General features: G+C 34.4%; 1 protein-coding gene across 2 annotated transcripts in view; it reads right to left on the reverse strand.

The window, feature by feature from the left end:
- ATP8A1 (ATPase phospholipid transporting 8A1) overlaps positions 1–20,508 on the reverse strand; it is a 219,369-nt gene that overhangs the window by 150,231 nt on the left and 48,630 nt on the right. For both annotated transcript variants that reach the window (XM_063107852.1, XM_063107851.1), the window contains exons 6-10: positions 18,057–18,097; positions 8,747–8,820; positions 5,974–6,043; positions 4,737–4,864; positions 136–247 (exon numbers count right to left, since the gene is read on the reverse strand). In XM_063107852.1, coding sequence (XP_062963922.1) covers positions 136–247; positions 4,737–4,864; positions 5,974–6,043; positions 8,747–8,820; positions 18,057–18,097 — 425 coding nt within the window. The remainder of the gene's footprint in view (positions 1–135; positions 248–4,736; positions 4,865–5,973; positions 6,044–8,746; positions 8,821–18,056; positions 18,098–20,508) is intronic.

Genomic DNA, 20,508 nt, shown 5'->3' on the forward strand with positions numbered 1-20,508 from the left:
CACTAGAGTACCAGATTCTGGGTGGGGCTCAGGAATCTGTGACAGATGGTCTGCTATGTTTGGTATTACCACACTGACAGCTACAAACGATACATTTACAAGGCTTAGGTCCAAAAGATCTCATAAAAATCCCACCTGCATCAGCTTGGTGTCATGTCCAGTGTAGACAACTATTCCATGAACCCACTGTGTATTTCTCAACTGAGCACCTCGAAGAAGAATCTGATCTGCTCCCAGAGGAACAGTGCTAGGACAGATTATGTTCACATTAGAAATAACATTTTCTAAAATGCTTAAGAATTTGACAGCCATCATATACTTCCAAATGTTTCATTATTAAAATAACCTTTCTACATTTATTTTTGGAAAGGAAGTAATTTTCCCATCAATAAGAAATATTTTGTTAAACAGAAACAACTGAAGGAAAGTGCTTAAGTTGCTTCTCCCTTAACAACAAACCAGCCATTTCCTATAACTTTACTATCTGTTATGGACCGAACTGTGTCTCAGTGAAGCTCTAACCCCCAAAGTGATGGTATTTGGAGATAGCACCTGTGGGAGGTAATTGGGTTTAGAAGAATCCACGAGGGTGAAGCCCTCAGGATGGGACATCTTATAAGAAGAGACGCCAGAGAGATATCCTCTCTTTGTTTCTGCCATGTGAGGACACTGAGAGAAGACACCTTTTGCCAGCCAGGAAAAGGACCCTCACCAGAACCCGACCATGCTGGTACCCTGATCTCACATTCCAACCTACAACTGTGAGAAAAATACATTTCTGTTGTTAAAGCCACCTAGACTGTGGTATTTTGTTATGGTAGCTGAACAAACTAACACTATTCGAAATAGCAGGCAATGTTTTGAAGTTCAGAGACTAATTTTCAAACCTATTTGTAACTTTTCCTGAATTAAGTTGATTTATGTTTCTGAAATGTTTGGAAGAGGTGAGGCTAGGGGCTCTGTTCCTCCCACCCCTCCAATACATACACAAAATTCTTTAAATTAAAAATAGCTTTGTGAATAATAAAGGTTCAATGCAAGATAAATACACAGATCTGATCATATACTTGTGTTGCCATCCCTGCCCCCCCAGAAGCAAGTCCTAGTACTTAAATTCTCTAGGATACTTATCTTATAGTATTTGATGATCAGTTATCCAGAATTGCAAATAAATTTCCAAGGACTGGTAAGCATTTTGAAGTTATTCATCCCCTATAACTTAAACTACATTCTTTATAAATAAGGCTCAAATTGGGTCTTTTGCGGTTTTTCCTAAGGCTACCCACTATAGCAGATTGTTGGGTGATACAACTCACACAGGGATATAAGAAGGGTACAAAGCTATCACAGAAATACTGGGGTTCTTGATAGGAATATAATATGTAAGATTTAATGGCTCAACAATTCCTATTACTAAGTATTCATTTTAATAAGAAAAAAAGCAAAAAGGAAAAGTCAAATATAAATGGAAATCCATTTTTAAAAAACATTCTGGAAAAAGGAGGACACAATTCTCCAAGAAAAGTCTGCAGAGAACACAGAAACTCTTTGTCAGTGGAGGCAAAGGGAGAATGAGACCATCTCTGGTGGGCTTCTATGATCCAGCAGGCTTCTGAGGCCAGCAGCCGTTTGGGCCTTGGACCTTCTTTCAGGATCCACACAATTCTGTTGGCTCAGGTGAAATCAATCCAGGTGGGTAATAACAGCACTTGAGTGAATCTTTAAGAAACAGTGTATTCCAACTTATAGAAAGAACAAAGTAACTACATTTCTCATTCTTTATGCACAACATCATGCGTTCAGGATCCATCTGGGAGGAAACCTCTCTTCTGTACGTCTTAAAATTGGGGGTACACTTCAGAGTTGGGAGGGGCCTTGGGCCTAAAGCAGATTTCCAAGAAATTCTTGGGAAATTGCTGGACTATGCTCTGGGGTATATACAGTGCCAACTGTTACTCACCTATCAAATGGGTTACAATATGGCACTGTCACCTTAGCATATGTGGTGTGGATTGACTGGAATTAGGTACAAACTCTTCAAAAGCAAAACATACTACTTTCCAATTACAAGGACTCAAGAAGAGCTAGTTATTATCAGATTTCATCATAGTTGGAATCCCAGAGATTCTGGCATTTGACCACAACCCCTCAACCTTAAAGGAATCAAAGTATACTACAAAGGGTCTCCAAGAGCTCTGGGTAATCACTGTAAAAGGCTAATGTGCTACAAATACAAAGGTCTTGAAAATGTTTCCATCTTCCATGTAAAATAAAGCATATTATATAAATTCTATCTATGCCCTAAATCTTGGCACCATCATACAAAGTTTCTCTTTCACAGCATGGATTTGCTTGGCATCAATTTGATGGGGAACTGGTAAGAAATGGAAGCTGGCCAGTTAGGAATGTCAGACTACAGAAACACTCCTTGTATAACCAAATCTATCATTAGTCTATAACCATATGTTCACAGAAAGATCACTCTGCAAATTTTAGAACAACATATAATTACTTCAAAGATTACAAGAAAGCTTTTGGTGGATCTGAATGAGGATAACAGATCAGGGTATACTTCAAATGTCCTTTAGAATTCAAATACTCTAATAATGCAATTACAAGATAATGAAAGCAGCAATAACATTCTATCAGGCTGGTGGGCTGAAATAGTGCATTGAGCAGACATTAAGTTGGCTACTACAAATGCCTGGTAGATGAGCTGTACTGTAAAGTAGAGGAAGCAGGGAAAGAAGGGAGACAAGAAAGACCCTACCCTTCCCGCCAGGTCCTGCCCCATTTCTTGGCTCCCCTTTGCAATAAAACACCTTGAAAAAGAAGTCTATACTTGCTATTTTCAACTCTTCCCCTTCCATTATCACCGACTTCTCTCATCAGGCTCCACCTGTTCTTATCAAGTTCAATGATCTCCACTTGCTAAATCCAACTGTTAATTCTCAGCCTCATTATACTTGACATCAACAACATCCTGACCCAATTTAGTCACTTCCTCTCCACTTGGGTACAGTTTCTTCACTCTCTCTTGGTTTCTATCCTATGAACTTGGTCTCACTCTTTTGCTAGTTCCTCCTCTTTTCCTAACCTCTTAATGTTGAAGAGTCTTAGGACAACCTTTGGGTCTCTTAATTTTTCTGTCTATATACCCTTTCACTCCCAGTAAGTTCTTCCAATCCTATGGCTTTCAGTCTGTGCCAGCTACTCCCAAATTTATCTCTGAACCCAGACTTCTATCCCAAACTTCCCATATATATTTAACCGTCTCCTGGACATCTCTGTTTAGACATCACAAACTTATTAAAGTTCAAAATTGAACTGATCTTCCCCCCTTAAAGCCCTCCAATGGATCCCCGTTTCTCTCAATATAACACCCTCGCAATGGCCTAAAAAGCACTACATGATCTGACCCGCTATCATCTCTCAGCCCTTCTTCTATTCCTCTTTTCCTTGATCACACCACTTCAACCACAACAGCCTCTCTAACACTATACTATTACTCTAGGCACTTTCACACTTTAAAATCATGTAATGATATAAGTAATAATTTGCAGTGACTATTCCCTTTGTTTGGAATCCTCTCCCTCCAGATATTCCAATGGCTATCTTCTTCATCTCCTATTCATTATTGCTCAAATGCTACCTTCTCATCAAAGCTGGCTGCAACCACCCTAACTAAATGTGATTCCATCCCAAAGACTCGCAATCTCCCTTATCCTGTAATATTTTTTTCCAAAGCATTTATCACTTTCTTACATAGTGTAGAATCTTATCATTTTATTGTTTGTTTGTTTGCCCTTTCCTTACTGCAAGAAAGTAAAATCATAAGGTGCCTGAGTGTCTGTATCCCCCCCACCCCCAATTCATACGTTGAAAAGTAGTTATATTAAGAGGTGGGGATTTAGGGGAAGGATTCATGCTCTTCTCAAAGAGGCCTGAGGGCCTCTGCTATGTGAGAACATATTGCAGCTGCCATCTATAAGGAATGGGCCCTTGCCAGACACTGAATCTGCTGGTGCCTCGATCTTGCACTTCCCAGCCTCCACATCTGTGAGCAATATTTTCTGTTGTTTATCAGTTACCCAGTCTAAGATATTTTATTATGCCAGCCTGAACAAACTGTTGCCTTCTTAATGCTGTAAGTGGCCTAGCCCACTAGGTGCTTTAATAAGTGAATGAAGGAGGGAAGAGGTAGGAAAGAGAAGAGGAGAGAAGGGCTGGAAGCAGGTAACAACAAAAGATGACTATAGCTGGTAACCTGACCTAGAAAAGAGCATACAGAATTACACAGAAAAGGAGACAAGAAATTATCCAGTACAATGAACCGCTTGGGAATAGAGTCTGAACTCCTTGAGTCATCTAGAGATCACAGGAAAAGACCTAGGCCATGAAGACTGGATAGTTAAACCTATAGCATAAGTATTTTGGCCAAAGAATAAGCCGCAGGTTATTTACCCACTAAACAATGTGCCAGAAGCCTGGAAAATCCCTGAAAACATCCCACTTGCTTTGATTGGCAGGAATCCTGGGGAAGTCTTCAGCTATATCACACGTATAGGGTAAAGATCCAGCATTTTCACCAAAAGACTCAAGGTAGAATATAGAAATGCTTAAAAAGGGGTTTCAAGGATTCAAACTTAGAGCACAAGAATATAATATGTACCCAGACTTGGAAGACACTCAGCAATACACTATGTCACAGTAAATTCTTCACCAATTTTACATACCCATGTCCATCAAGCCTTATGTTTCCAACAAAATCGTAGAGATGTCTGTTTGGACTTTCACACTCAATTCTGCCAGAAATTCTCATCAAACTGTCAATGTCTTTGATATCTGAGGTTGCTGGTAAGCCCTGTTTTGAAATTTTTAAATAAGCAAAGAATATATTAACTTGTGTTGGGGGAGAGGAGAAATTCTGAATTCATCCAGGTCTTAAGATCTAAGGGATCCCATTACTTTATAAAGAATTCTCTTCACTTACACAATACTCCCTGTCAAATCATAATTAAGGGATAACTTCCTCCCTGACTTGAGCACAGACTTTTGGCACAAGAATAGGGCAGCTTCTGTGAAAGTTTGAAAATATATTTAAGAGACTATAAACTAGTCTGCAAAGATATTTTGAAATCCCCAAAGAACCATTTGCTTCCAAAAATAAAATTAATATTTAATAATATTAATAAAGTCTGAATCTGTTTTCTGAATCTAAAAAAGAAGATGAAAAATGGATAGAATCTGTGTTCAAAGAGAATAGTTTTGTTTCTGTTTTTTTAGCCCACTGAGATAGAGAACTCCAAAACAGTTTTTCCCTCTGGCCACTGGATGTGGCTGGCACTGAACACGACCCCTCTTCTGGTGGCAGAATAAGTTCAGGTCCTGTGTGATGATCTAGTTCCACACATCCCAACCCTCCCTGTCATTCTCACCATTCACCTAGAACCCAAGGGCATATATGTTTTTAAACTCCCTCTTAAAATACAAAAAGTAATAAAACCTTACTGTTGTTTTCTGCTAGGAATGGGATGAAAAGGAAATACAGAAATCTAAATGATTCCCCAAGATGAGTGAGAGTATTCCAACAGCAATGGAAACCGGCTTTTCAATACAGCAAAGCCAAATAATAATTTCGGCCAGGTAAGCAGGAAAAATAAATAACTTAACACATGTAAAAACAATGAGGACTACTACTACTATTATTATTATCCAAGTGTTGGCTATTACATGAAATAAAAATATTACAAATAGTATCTATCTATATGATGAACCATATTTCATTAGGCAAGTAAATCTAGTCTTTCAGAATACTTAATACCAGTTTATAAAACCTCTTCATAGTGGTTCAATGAGAAAATATCTGCAACTGGACAGAATTACTAACTCAAGACAATAACACTAGGAAAGAAGCTCTTAATTCTACATAATAAAACAGCAGTGATGATATAAACCTGTATTAGATCTTACCTGTCTAATTTTCAAGTTTGTTTCACCATCCAAGTTGGATGTTTCAATGTAGCACATGGCCTGGGGCTCACTGTTGTTTAGAATGGAGAAGCACAAAGATTTAGTGGGGGAAGGAAAGCATAATAATAACAACTTATTTAAATGCTCAGCTCACTGAAGCCTTCCATTCTAGACGAACCTACAGTCACCTAGCTTCTTGATGACTTTCATTCTAACAGCAAGATGTTGTGAGGCAGAACCCATGCATGACAACTCATGGATCAGCTTTCCAGCCAGAAGGACTCAAAAGCAATTTCCTGACAACAATCAGTAATGGTCTTCAAGATAATGCAAATGAAAAGATTTGTCACATTATATTTAAATTGTTCATCCATACAGACACAACACAGACTGCATCTAAAGTGTAAAACAGTTTTGTGTCCAGATTTACCTTTAGCTCAAAAATATCAAAGTGAGATTTCATGCTCATGGCTCACATGTAAATTGGTTAAGAAAAGTGGTTGATTAGAAAATTCCAGGGCTGGCCAGTTAGCTCAGTTGGTTAGAGAGCGCAGCCTTGTAACACCAAGGTCAAGGGTTCAGTTCCCTATACTGACCAGCTGCCAAAAAAAAAAAAAAAAAGAAAGAAAGAAAATTCCAGATTGCTTCTTCTACAAACTTGCATTTACTACCCTTTTAGCTATGATGAATATGATCATATGAACCATAATACTGAAATTTTAAGGGTACTTTAAAAAACTACATGAACAGATTTTACAATGAAAGTGGATATGTACTTTTCTCTCCCTGTATTTTCTGCTCTTGCTCTCCTATTTGTAAAAGTTTCTTGAGAGATTCTTGTGGCAGCAAAAGTCAAAACTAAAATCAGTCAACTTGGCATTATTGCTGCTTGACCCGAACCTAGAAGATCCACTTCGTGGGTCCCCACCAGAGTGTTTTAGTAAAATCTGGTGTAGAGTGGCTGGTGTAAGCGTGCATGTTCTCCACATGCATGTGTCCAGGTCTGACACAGGCTCCACATCCCAGACTCTCTTCTGTCTTTCCTTTTCACATGCTGACTTTACTTGCCTAGCAACTATAGACCTGGAGTTTGTAGCCCAACTGTATAATTTGATCCTTAACTCTAAGAAGAAGCATTCTGAAGTTAAATGAATCTAAGAACTTGGTTATATAATAAGCTTAATTTACCAACATCATATAAGTAAATATGAATGTAATCTCTGATAAGCATGTATACTCAAAGCTAGAAAGAAAAAAAATTTCAAGTCACAAACACCTGAAATTTTCTAATCAACTTCCAATTTCTACATGTGCAAAACAGTCTATTCCAAATTTCAGAAATGGGCATTTAGCTTGTGGCCTGAGATTTGTGGAAATTACTTAAACACATGGACACTAATAAAATATTTTACAGATTCATTTTAAAGTAATTTTGCAAGTTGTTCAATTTACTCTATGGGCTTTCTTTCATAAAGGCTGTTACTTTTTTTCAACTAGAGAAGTCTTCTAATATTTATATTTTTGCTCTATTAATTATTCAAAATTTTATTTTTTAATCACTGCCACAATAGTAATTTGGCTCTGGCAATTGTTCCAAATTTGTAATTTACTTATGTACACATCTGAAGCATAAATGGTTTATGAAGTTATATAGACACACCTTCTGAAAATATAGAAGCATGATGATAAACAAAATGCTAAATGAGAATACTGATTCCACATTTTGGCAGTAAAATGCATTAAAATTTTACTGATCAATAGACTTATCCAAGGGCAGTCTCATATTAAAATTAGAATAACATTCTAATTCTACTTCTTTCCTTTCACAAAGCAACTATTCTAGGACTTCAAATGGCTAGGAAGTTAGGAAGTTTTAAATGGCTGACTTCTGTTTGAAATGGAGCAAATAAAATATGCATCTAAATTCAGAACATTCTTAATAATCACTTAAGACAGCTGTTACTGAAGCAGTTCTTAATAGTGCTGTGAAAAGGCAGCAAGAAGTCTCAGATAAGGAATCATGCTAGATCATAAATATTTCAGCAAATTATGATGACATCAAAAACACAAACTACAGTCAGAGAGGCAAAGCAGGCATTTTGATTAGTAAGTGGAAAAAATGACACAAGATGCATATCACAATACAGACACTAGTAGACAGCTGAAATTTATCACAGTAACGTGCACTTTGTCACTAGTTATAAGTGGGATAAAAATTGATCTCAAAGCATGCGGTACAAAATGTACAACATCCAGCTTCGTGCAGGGGGTCCTCTATAAACCCTATACAAGCCCAAATTATAATCCCTAGAAGGATTCTATATAGCTTTTAGAAAATTTAAAATATGAGAATAAGACAAATATGGTCAAAATACAATCAATTTTCAGTGACTAGGTCATGAAAAACTTAACATTGCTTAAAACAATATCCTGGAGAGGTAATAAATTAAGCCTTAGTATTTAGGCATGTTAAAATATGAGTATATATTAATGACACACAGGAAATTAAAATCTACTTTTACTGGCATGCCTCTTGGACTCCTATTGATAACAACAGGAGTTAGAGTCTGCCCAATTGAGGGGCACACATCATCCAACATGGCATTCACAAAATGCCTTTAAAGCATCTATGAAATGTCCATCATGAAGAAGTATAAAAGAGTTCGTGTTTTAAAGGAAGAGACACAGAACTTAACCATATTTGGGTGCACTGTTCTCCGGTTTAGGGTGAGGACCCACATACACACATCCTGTACAACTCAGTGGTTCTAACCTGGACGACAGACTGATGAGATCTGCTGGGAGATGTTCCCCATTGGTCACTCTCACTATTTCCCCTACTGCCACCTACATGTCCCAGTTTAAAATAATTAAAATGGAAAAAAAAAAAATGAATAACAGAGAAAAAAACAAACAAATGGACAAAAGAGACAGAAAGTTTGAAATTATTATAGAAAATAATACATGTTAATAAAAATGTCTAATGTCAATTTTTTCAAAATTTATTTTGATCAGGTCTGAAGGCATAAGAAAATATTTAATATTTAAGGATTACTTATTTGCTTTGAAGCTCAACTTTCAATTCTTAATGTAAAAAATTTTAATGTGTAAAGGTTACTCACAAGGCTATCTTATCAAATTAAATAAAAACATATTTTATAGACAGCTACTTTACCTTATAGGCTTTCCTTTCTCTAATTCCTTGATCTCATGCTACCCACTGGATGTCTACTCCTCCCCAGAAAGGGAAGAAATAATTGTGAAAATTATTTTCTAGCTTTTTGAAAAACAAAGTATACTATACTAGATCCCCCACACACTCTAAAAAACAAAAAAAAAAACTTTGTTAAAAATGTTCTGATTCCAAAATGTTATTAAAGTTAATTGCATAAATATCATACTAACTTTAACACAAAGCTGCAAGTTTTAGGAAGTTAGAAGGCATAATTGCAGCCTTTTGAGTTATTTAATAATTAATAGCATCTAGGTTATTTAATAATTAATAGCGTCTTGGGAGGGTAAGCCTTTGAATTAACAAAAATTTTTCAGAGAGGGTATGAGATAAACATACCAAGAATCTGTTTGGACTTGAATGAATAGCTTGAGTTATTTTACTTCATTTTATACTTTCTTAACACATAAATGTATTAGTTATTTGTTATATGCTAAAATTTCAGTTTCTTCATTTCAAAATGAAAGTCAAGGAAATACAGTAACAAGTTCATGCTTTAATTTCAAACTATCTCACAGGAGACCCATTATAGTAATTAATAACTGAAAAAATGTGAAAAGCAAAATATTATAAATATGTTAACATATACTGCTAAATGGTGTGCACTTGCAGTGGAAAACCACAGGTACTTATTTTGACAGTGTGACAATGAAGATAACAGACTAGGAGTATTTGAACCTTGACTTAGTCATTAGCTAAAGTCAACTGGCTGAAAATAAGACTTAAAGTCAAATTTCTCTTTCTGTTAAATGATCATAAAAACTACTACATACTTAAGGCTTATGTAGGTTCAAAAGAGCTAATACAAAAGCCCTTGGAGGTGGGGGGCAACTAAAAGTTGGTATTCTGCTACCTGGATAGAAATGTTTGTCTAATAGCACAACCTTTATACTATACTCTGGATCCTACTAAATAACAAGCAGCACTGATTTAGACAATCTTTTTAGAATATACTAATCTTTGGAGGAATTTAATCACTATGGATACTATATTAAGATACAGAAACTGTTTTGATCTACCAATATATTGATAGCCATCAGTATATGTTTTTAACGCTTAGAAAACAAATCCTGTAAAAATGTTCTGAAGTTTAAAAAATACAAGCACAGAGCTTGCTGGGGAGTTTCTGAGCTTGGATAGAGGCAGGTGACGATGATTTTGAAAATTTTCAACTCAGAATTAAGTATAAAGTCAGAGCAACACTATCTTCACAATTTTGAGCATACAAGAACAAATATTATAATTAATGGTTCAGCATACATGGTTCTCAATGATAATGTCTCTAAGAATTTATTCAGGAAAACACCAATACTTAAACTTCTAGGAGGCTTACTATCATTTTAAACTTTCTTATACAAAATAATATTCAGATAGCCAGTCATCCAACACATTTATCAAACTTTTACTTAGTACCATTAAATGCACACCATTCTGTTAGGCACTCTTAGAGCTTCTCAATTTAAACAAAAAGAATTGGGGAATATTAGAGTCTGATTATTTAATCCATCTTCCTCAATGAAAAAGATGTGAAATCAAGGCCTGAGAGATTAGTTTGTTCAATATCACCAAGTCAGGATCAGAATCCTGGTTTTCTGCCTCCTAAGCATTACTCTCTCTAGTACCTGATAGTACCCAGAACCTGAGACAGTGATAATAAGCTCCCCGCTAAATGCACTGTCACACCTCCAAGTGTGAACAGTTAGCTTTACTTCAGTTTTAGAAACTTATCCTGATAAAGTTATTATAAGCAAAGGAAACTAAGAACAGAAAGATTGATTTAAAAACATCCATATTAATTTTTCTGAAAACAAAAACCTACAGGCACGTGGCACCAAAAGATGCCAACTATAAAATATGCAAATATAACTACCTGTAGTTACTTCAACTGCCTGTAGACTTACTTCTATAAATAACTGGATAACTCCTATTTGCTCAATTAAGTTTCACTAAGCTATCACGAATCCAATCACTTTATAATGACCTGATTAAACAGATTTTGAAAAAAGGACACTGTCCATATTTACATATGGATTTTACAAATAAAACTGTCCAAGGAAATGATGATAAACAACCTCCAAAATATTAAAAACATTTCTTCTTAATTTATATTAGGACTAGTTTTACAGTTTTTAAACCTAAAACCCTTGAAAGTCACATTCTTTAAAGGGTAACAATGCCACATATTCTAAATACTAATTCATGACTATCTTAAATAGGAATAAAACAAAAAGTATCTAAATTCAGTAACAGAAAGATCTTAAAAGAAAGAACAAAATACTTAATTTTTTTGTAGGAAGAGTATGGCATTTCAAAAGCTATGATGACAAAAAAGAAATCATTTATCCATTTTATTGTACCATTTCACCATAATGATCAAGGAACTTTGCCGGAATATATGAATACATCATAAAGGAATTTATGATGAACAAGGATTGAAAGATAAAAATCAGTACAACCCAATCCATGTATTATATAAAATAAATGACGGGAAATCTTAAAAGAGTTAGGGGTCCACACAAAAGGATCTGAACACATCCATGGGGACAGGAGACTCTCACTGCAATTATAACTTTGAATTATAAAGTATAACACCTATCACTTATTCTATATGGCAAACATGAAAGAGCCCTTTAAGTCCAATCAATTTTTTAAATGCTTAATTAAAAATCACTAGAGAGGTTTAAAATTTTTCGTTTATTCCTTATTTCCTTGGAGAAATCACAAGGTCAATGCAGGGTAGAGAAACCATCCTCTACACTGTTTGAGCATCAGTAGGTATCTCTACCTTGATGAGAGAAGTACAGTGTCAGCAGGTATATACTCTTTGCCTTTTATTATAACTATATCTCCAACATTTACCTGAAAGAAAACTGGGAATCGGTTAATTATCTGCATTGAAAGATAGTTACAAATATAAAACCCATTGTATTAAAGCACAGAATACAGTTAAAATGGTTATTGGCAAAAAAGAACTACTTATCTTCACAAACTGGCATAAAATTATCTAGGAGTGAGGCCAAGGGATGGGAGAATCCTTTAAAAGAATGAATGTTTTATCTTTTCTTTTCTTTTTTTTTTTTTTTTTACCAGCTATACTCATATAATTTTTCTTAACAAAATTAATCTATTCATTTTATCTATCCACTTAATTGACATCTCAACTCATATTCTCTCTCTTTGACATAAAAATAAAAAGGAGGAATTTACCAATTGAAATCTTTACACTAATTAAGGAAATCTCAACACAACTGGAGAAACTGTATCATATATATTATCATTACTCCTCATAGTGACTCTTAGTAAACAAGCATTAGTTATAATTCCTAATTTAGGGAGGAAGAAAATGAGCCTGAGATTCTAAGTTATTTGCTCAAGATCACTGTGAGTGGAAGAGCTCAGACTCAAAGCCACATTTGACTGCAAAGCTTGATTCTATGTATGTGAAACTATCACCTATTTTAAATTAAAAATAAACAGCTTAATCTCTTCATTTTACTACCTGTTAGCATTTTTCTGAGCATGACATGAAGACAAATAAAAGGCAAACTATGGCCAGAAAAGTAATTAGAAGTAATTTAAGTGGCAGGTTTGGCAAATAACACAATTGCAACTAAGCAACAGCTCAGCTTAACTGAGTTGATCAAGTGACACTGTAGCCAATTCCATTATATCAGGAAAGTTGCCCTCTTTCTTAGTAGACAAACGAACCTAAAAATAAGTTTCAATACTTAATAGAGGGAAGAAAAGCCTTTTTTGGTTAAAACCTTTCTGTCCCCCCCCCACCCCACTTTTCCTTGAACTGTAAAATAACACTTTATTGTGGGGAGGGAGAAAATAGTGTTCTTAGTCACAATCACAATAAGAATTTTTTTGTAGACAGCCCACGGTGTTCTACAGTAGATTCAGGGAGGAACAGGTTAGGAAAGGTTGATAGTGGGGATAGGTAGAGGTGTCTGATGTATGATGGTATGTACAATAGGGTATGTAGGATGGTTACCCAGGTAGGGAAGCTCTGGATGCTTTGATTCAAAAATGATTTTAACTCAGCTGAAATCTGAAATTCAGATTATTTGAAATTGACAAATTGCCAGGGACCTTGGAATCAAACACCCCCTACCTCAAAAAGAGGGCAAACATGAAAAATAAAACTGCAAGTATAAATGTAAACTGGCTCTTAAAATAATGTGCTATGATAGTACTCTGATAGCACCACTGATAGCAAGATAATAAAATATAAATTCACTGCAATCATGGCACTTAGAATGCTACTCAGGTTACTATTTAACAGTCCTGTAATTGCCTCCTGTGTGTTAATGTTTCCTCTCCAATTAAACTATATGCTTCATAAAATAAGAATCACATCTGTCCATATCACAGTGTTAGAGTCTAACAGACTTACAAAACCCCCTAATTGCTGCACTAATTTCCACAACTTTATCCACTGTAAGACAAAAGAAAGGCTTGTGGTTATTAAACTGACGAAAATATTAACACCTTATATAGTGTATCATAGTTACCCTCGTGGCCTGGGAAAACTAAGAGCTTACTAAATGCTAAAGTAGTAGCTTTCACATTACTGTGAGGAAAGCAGAGAACTTATTTCCTTCTTATTATGTCTCTGTTTTTGATCAGTTTCTCAAAAGACTTCCAAGCACCCCTCTTTCCTTTTTGACTCTGAGCTCTTAGTAGGGCATTTCACTCTTCTAGCTCAATATGTGCACAGGAGGAACGACAGAAGAAAAAGTCAAGATAGCAAAAATGCTTTGACCACATATTCCCATGAGAAGCATCAAGACAAAGCAGTTTTAGGGAAATACCGAAGTTAGGGAAATATTTTGGGCTTTCAGTCCACTAGTTTCAGCCTTCCCTTCAGCCTTCTCAAGTCATTGACATTAGCAACTATGACTAAGGATTACGTAAAAGGGTAAGATTATCAAGTTGTAGCAGATTGATTTAAAAATCAAACTGTATTTGTCCAATTCTAAGACCCAGAATATTTGTATTTTTATTAAGAAATTTTCGCAGTACAAAATCTTAATCCAAAGAAATACATTTTGTGGTGGGAACTTCATGCATTAAAGCAGTTTTACAGAGTGACATGCATGGGGCCCACCATGCCATGCTCTCCTACTATGCTGGAAGAATGTGTTGATTCCAAGATTCTTCACCTAAATTCTCCATCTGCATATATCTAAAAAATGTGTGAACAATCTCAGCTGCATCTCAAGGTGAAGAACTTGGTCTTTGTGGTAATGGCAGTGAAGCCAGCCGATTACATTTCCAGCGCAGAGATGTATTCTTTGTTTAGGGTTTTGTAATTGCACTACTTTCTTTTAAAACAAGTATTTGCAACTCAACCTTTTGCAACAGGGAAAAGGCCTCAGGGCAATAACTGGAGAAATGAACTATTAAAGCCTGAGAGCTAGTCTGCCCATCTGTGAATGACTAGATGTGCTCTGTGCAAATTTGTAGGTCCTTTGAGGACCATTAAGAAACCGCCACCATGGCCACACATTTAGAAAGGCAGAGAAAGAAAGAACCATGAAGTAAAGCCCATTTGCACTAAGGTTTAGCATATTGCCTTGACATGTGGATGACACTCTTGGTTTTGGTTTATTGATTTTATTTTTAATTGCACAAAATACTATATGAGCCAAGGAAAAGACTTGCCCACAATCAAGCTAACCCAACAAACAAGCCTGCTTTTTTGCCTGTCCCTTTGTTCAATAAACCAGTTTTACATAGTTGGCAACTTAATGTATACAGTCCTGTTTTTCTCACCTATTACTATATTTCATGACAGGAACCTTTATGTCTTGCTTGTGCCTGTGAACTCACTGCTTGGCACATACACTCAATGTATATTTGTTGAATGAATCAGATAAATTTTTTCTGTGTTGCTATAGCACGTGAAATTACAGCTTTTAGTTGTCACAAACTGAGTGTAGAACGCCATAATTTATTTATAAAACACTTTCCCTATTGTTTTATATCCATATATTCTAATTTTTCACTACTCTAAATAATGCTACAATAAACATTTTTATACATGTAGAGGTTATCTCCTACTTTATGAATATTTTCTTGGGATAAATTCCCCAAATCCCCTTTCCATTTCTCATTATGAATAGCCAAACTGCTAATCCACAATAGTATGTGAATGAAATATTTCATAAAAATCAAAATTCTGATATATAACTAAGTTTGTTTTTATTTATTGAACAGACAGCAAATGAAACTTCAATACTGTTTACATTTGCAACTTTTATTGCTAGTTGAATGTTATACTGAGTCTGGTTGCTTATTTCTTTTTATTTTTTGCCAACTTTTATTTCCTATTTATATAACAATGATCTTACTCAGTATATTTGGTGCAAATATTTTACATACCCTGCCTACTTATTTGTACTAGTTTTCTGTATATTAGTTTCAAAATTTATATAATCAAACTTCATAGATCTTGAGATATTGCTCCTCTACAAATATTTATTAAAGTCTTTATTCTATTTGTATGTTTTTCAAAACCAATCTTATAACATTTAACTCTTCCTAGACAGTTGGAATTTATTTTAGCACAGGCTGAGACTCAGATATAAACTTAATGCTAATCTGTGATCTCAACATGATTGATTAATCCTTTTAGTAGTTATTTTTGCTTTCTTTATTAAATATTAAATGGGCTTTATTTCAGGGCATTGTATTTTACTCTATACTATTCCAATCTATTCCATGCTATTCTATTCACCAATGTTTATTTTTGCAACAGAGCCACACTATTTTAATGACTTTTGCTTTCCATTTTACTTACAGTTAATCCTTGCACATTTTTTTTCATTTTTCTAAAATACTCCATTTCCTCAGAGGTTTGTTTTTGAAAATCAGATTAATAATTTAGTCAACTCTTGAGGAAAAATGATAATTTCCCTGGGATATTACATAAATAATTTGGAAAAACGGATATTTTATTTTTCACTTTACTAGGAATGTACATATTTGTATATTTATGTGAATATTTAACACCTAAATTTTGGAAGCTTTTTTTTACAAAAGTTGTAAACATATTTTAAGTTTTTGTAAGCATATCACATACCACCACGAATAAGATCTCTTTTTCACTATCTTTTCATAAGAATGCTTTTAACTTAAAAATATTTATCTTAAAGTCTTCACTAAACCAATTTTATTAATTCTAATTATCTAATTCTAATTATTAAATAACTTCAGCTCATTTTGGCTGGATGACTTCGGGTAACACTTTAAATTCAATTCCTCTATATCTCAAAATGGGATGCCCTATTTAGGACTGGCACTAATCTCCAAGATAACTAGATATGCTACCATTATGGGTAATAGTGGCTGGTGATTTAATTTTTTTTTGTCAAAAAATTGAAAAAGTAATAGTTCTAACAATCCAGATAGATTAGCATAATCTTGAAATAATGTTTGTCTATTAGAAAAAATAAAACATTTTAAGGTTAATTTTAGAGTTTAGTAAATGATTGTCTCCTGACTTCATAACTGTTTATTTTCTGAGCAAGCAGTCAAGAAGAAAGTGACATATCAATTTGTTAAAATGTGAATATATGTTAACTACATTGATGACCCTAGTAATGAAAACATACTTATAATTAAATTCAATTTACCATATTTGATTATAACCTACCTATCTTCTCTCTAAAATGTTTAAATACATAAGAGCCAGCTAAGAGCATAAAAGAAACTTATTTTGAAAATGTTTTTAGCTTTTTTGTTTTTCATTTTGCTCTTCTGAAAAAGACATGATTATCACAGAAACAAAGAAAGCACAAAGTATTTTCCTCTTTGTTACTCTTATGTCAAAGACCAAAGAGAGAGGGGTGAGTTTTCAAGTATCCAGAAGAGATGTCAGTCTCTATTCTAGCCACCGATTTAAAATCAACAAAAATGCAATTAATTTTTGATTGAGAGGGGACCCTACTCCCTATAGGGATGCAAGGTGGCCATAAACATCACAAAGTAGAATCAAGGGTACAGACTTAAACTAGCTGGGAAATATTTGGAGTGCAAATAAACTGACTGTCGGTTACACCTCTATTGTCCTAGCAAGACACTGTCCTGTGAGATACATCTCCAGTGTCCTGGCAATCCCAGGAAATGAAGTCCCCTCAGTAGAGTGGCCTGGCCTCCAAAAATTTTTTTACCAAATTACAAAGGTTATTCACTTGTGGATGACTAGAGGTTAAATATTCTTCCAGAACCAAGGGAGAACTAATAATAATTGCTTACCTTTTGAAAGTGAGGTCTGAGAAGAATGAACACCTGGATACCATTTGTTAAATTATGACTCAACTCACTGCCATGTTAAAGGTCCTATGAACAACTTAATCTCTGATTTATGAAACTGATTTCCAGTTCATTAGAAGATGAAGTTTAGTATGTAATACTTTGTAAAAGAAGTTAGCGGTATACAAATGTGATTAGTCTCAATATATGAATTTGAGGTAAAATATACAAATATGAAATATCAAAACTCAACTTTTATTTTTACTTGGACAGTAGATGATTAAAGCAAAAAATTACAACACAAAACAGTTCATGATTAAATAAAATCTATGAAAACAGTACTGAAAATATACTATGAAAGAAACAAAAAGTTCTAGATATTACTTTTCAAAATAATAGTCTTTCTAGAATATTGCAGAAATATTAAATGGATGTGACTGAGGACTCAACGTATGTTTACAACATTAATAACTAAATAGCTTTCATATTAGTGAACTTGACATTTGCTTATATTATATAAAAATGACATTTACTAGAGTATGCCTCTGTGCATTTCTTCTCCTGGAACAAAATAAAAATCAATGCATACCTTTTCCCAGTGAACAATTTCCCAAGCACCATTTCTCAAAACTGGAAAGAGAAAAGGTGACATTTTTAAGAATATTTTTTTACTTACTATGAAAAGGCTATTTCTGATGAAGTGATCATTTTTAAATAAATAACTTCAAATAAAATAACTAGTAGCAATTTTTACAAGTTTAAAAACTAATTATAACAAGAATATATAAAATTATACAAAGAATTCAAAAACATCCAATGGGCACCATAGCTCCCACAACAACCCAGCACTACAGAGAGCAATCTCATTGACATTACCAATGGTTTTCTTTGGCACATAGAAGAATTACAATACTGGGCTCAGATGAAGAACGAAAGCCCCCAGAAAACGATGTGATAGGCGAGTGACAAGCTCAAAAACATTTCAGACGTCACAACAGTAGCAATGCTTTTTTTTTTTTTTAAAGAATCATGAACGTAATAGATTTAGTAAAAATTTAAAGCCAACAGATAAGGAATCTGCACCATCAGGTTTATAATAATGCAAAAAAGCAATTTTTTTCTTATTTGGTTTACTGAAAAAAGTGAAAGAAGTGAACACTATTAAATTATGATAGAGGGGTGGGTATTTCTCAGCATTTAAGAAAAGAAGTCAAGGCACAGCAACAAATTATCCAGACAGTAAATCCCATGAGGGCAAAGCTAATATTTGCTTTAACATTATATTCCCTGAAAACAGCACCGTAGACGGCACAAAGTAGCTACTCAGTAAATATCTGCAAAGTGAATAATTTACAGGCACAAAAACATTAGCTTCAGTTTCTTTTGATATTAAGAGAGATGAAGCCTGAACCCTCTGAAAAACATCTGAATGATAATAACCCCCCAAATGTTCTAATATTAATTATATACCAACAGGTCTTGAAACTAGTATTACAAAATAAATTATTTTAATCTAAATATATATATTTTTTGTGATTCCAAATTCCCTGGACACAGGAGTCATGTCTTATTCATTTCCTTATCTCTAGTATCTTGCAGCACTCCTGGCACATAAGACATACAAATGCTTGTAAAACAAAAGAATAAATGGAAGAATGAATATCTTACAGTGCATTTTGGTGAATTAACTTCATTAATTTAAAAAGTAATAATCATTCTAAGTTAAGGAACTAAAACTAAAGTATTTCCAGTATAATATCTGTAACTATAAGAATTAAGTTAAAGTTCTAATTCTTACAGTATTCAAGCAGTTAACGGACAAGAATCTAAACCACAGGCATCTAAAATTGATCCCTGTATCCTAATACACAAAACTCGAATGCCTGCAGAGTTCACTCAAACTAATCCCAGGAATAAATCTGCTCCTTGATGTTGCTCATGGAGTACCAGGGGTTCAGAGCATATGACACAGAGTAAGAAAGCCATGGGTTTAGTTGCTGTCTCTGCCAGTGCCTAGCAGAATCTTCCTCAAAATTACTTGTTACAAAGAATAAATAATGAATGACAGCACTCTCCCATTTAATCCCTTAACCCAGTGGCTACAATGAGAGGGTGCTTCAAAAAGTTCATGGAAAAATTCATATTATCTTTTAATTCTATTTTTCCACGAACTTTCTGAAGTGCTCTCATATAATAAGTACTGAACAAAAAGAGCAGGCAAAGTGCTGTTCAAATCAACTACACCCAAGATTAACTGATACTGAATGATTGGACTGTAAGTTTGTATTCATTTAAATTAGAAAAACCTGCAATAGTATTTAGAGCTTTTTATTGTCATTTATTTCCTTCTGATCTTATATTCGTATTCTCCCAACTGCACCAGTTTTTTTTTTTGTTTGTTTTTTGCTTTTCTTTATTTGCAGTTAAACTGTTTAAGTTTCAGGGCTTCTCACCCGCACAAGCCCCTTCCATAGTCCTGGAAGTGGTCCTAACAAAGTGTCCAGTTTCTCTAAAATGATGACATTTGACATGAAAATTAAGACTTCAGGTTAGACAGGATGAGTAAGTTCTGGAAATCTATTGCATAGCATGGTGACTATAGTTAATACATTGTATACTTGAAAATTGCTGAGAAAGTAGATCTTAAATGTTCTTACCACAAAAAAATAAGTCTGTGAAGTGATAGATATGTTAATGAGCTTGACTTAATCATTTCACAATGCATACATATATTCAAAACCTCACATTGTACACCATAAATATGCATAGTTTTTATTTGTCAAATAAGAATAATGACATCAATGATTGCTCATGAGATTTTCTTTTTTCAGTGGAAGTATAACTTATACCAAAATGAACAGATCTTAAGTGTTCTGTTCAATGAGTTTTGAGGATTGTAAACACCTATGTATCCACCACTCAGAACAAGATATAGGACTCCAGAAAGATCTCTTACGCTCCTTGGCAATCCCCCAGAGACAAGTATAAACCAGACACCACAGATTAGACTTGCGTATCATACACAGGGAATCATATTGTAT

Source organism: Cynocephalus volans, chromosome 9 (assembly GCF_027409185.1).
Source record: "Cynocephalus volans isolate mCynVol1 chromosome 9, mCynVol1.pri, whole genome shotgun sequence".
In the NCBI taxonomy this organism is placed as follows: domain Eukaryota; kingdom Metazoa; phylum Chordata; class Mammalia; order Dermoptera; family Cynocephalidae; genus Cynocephalus; species Cynocephalus volans.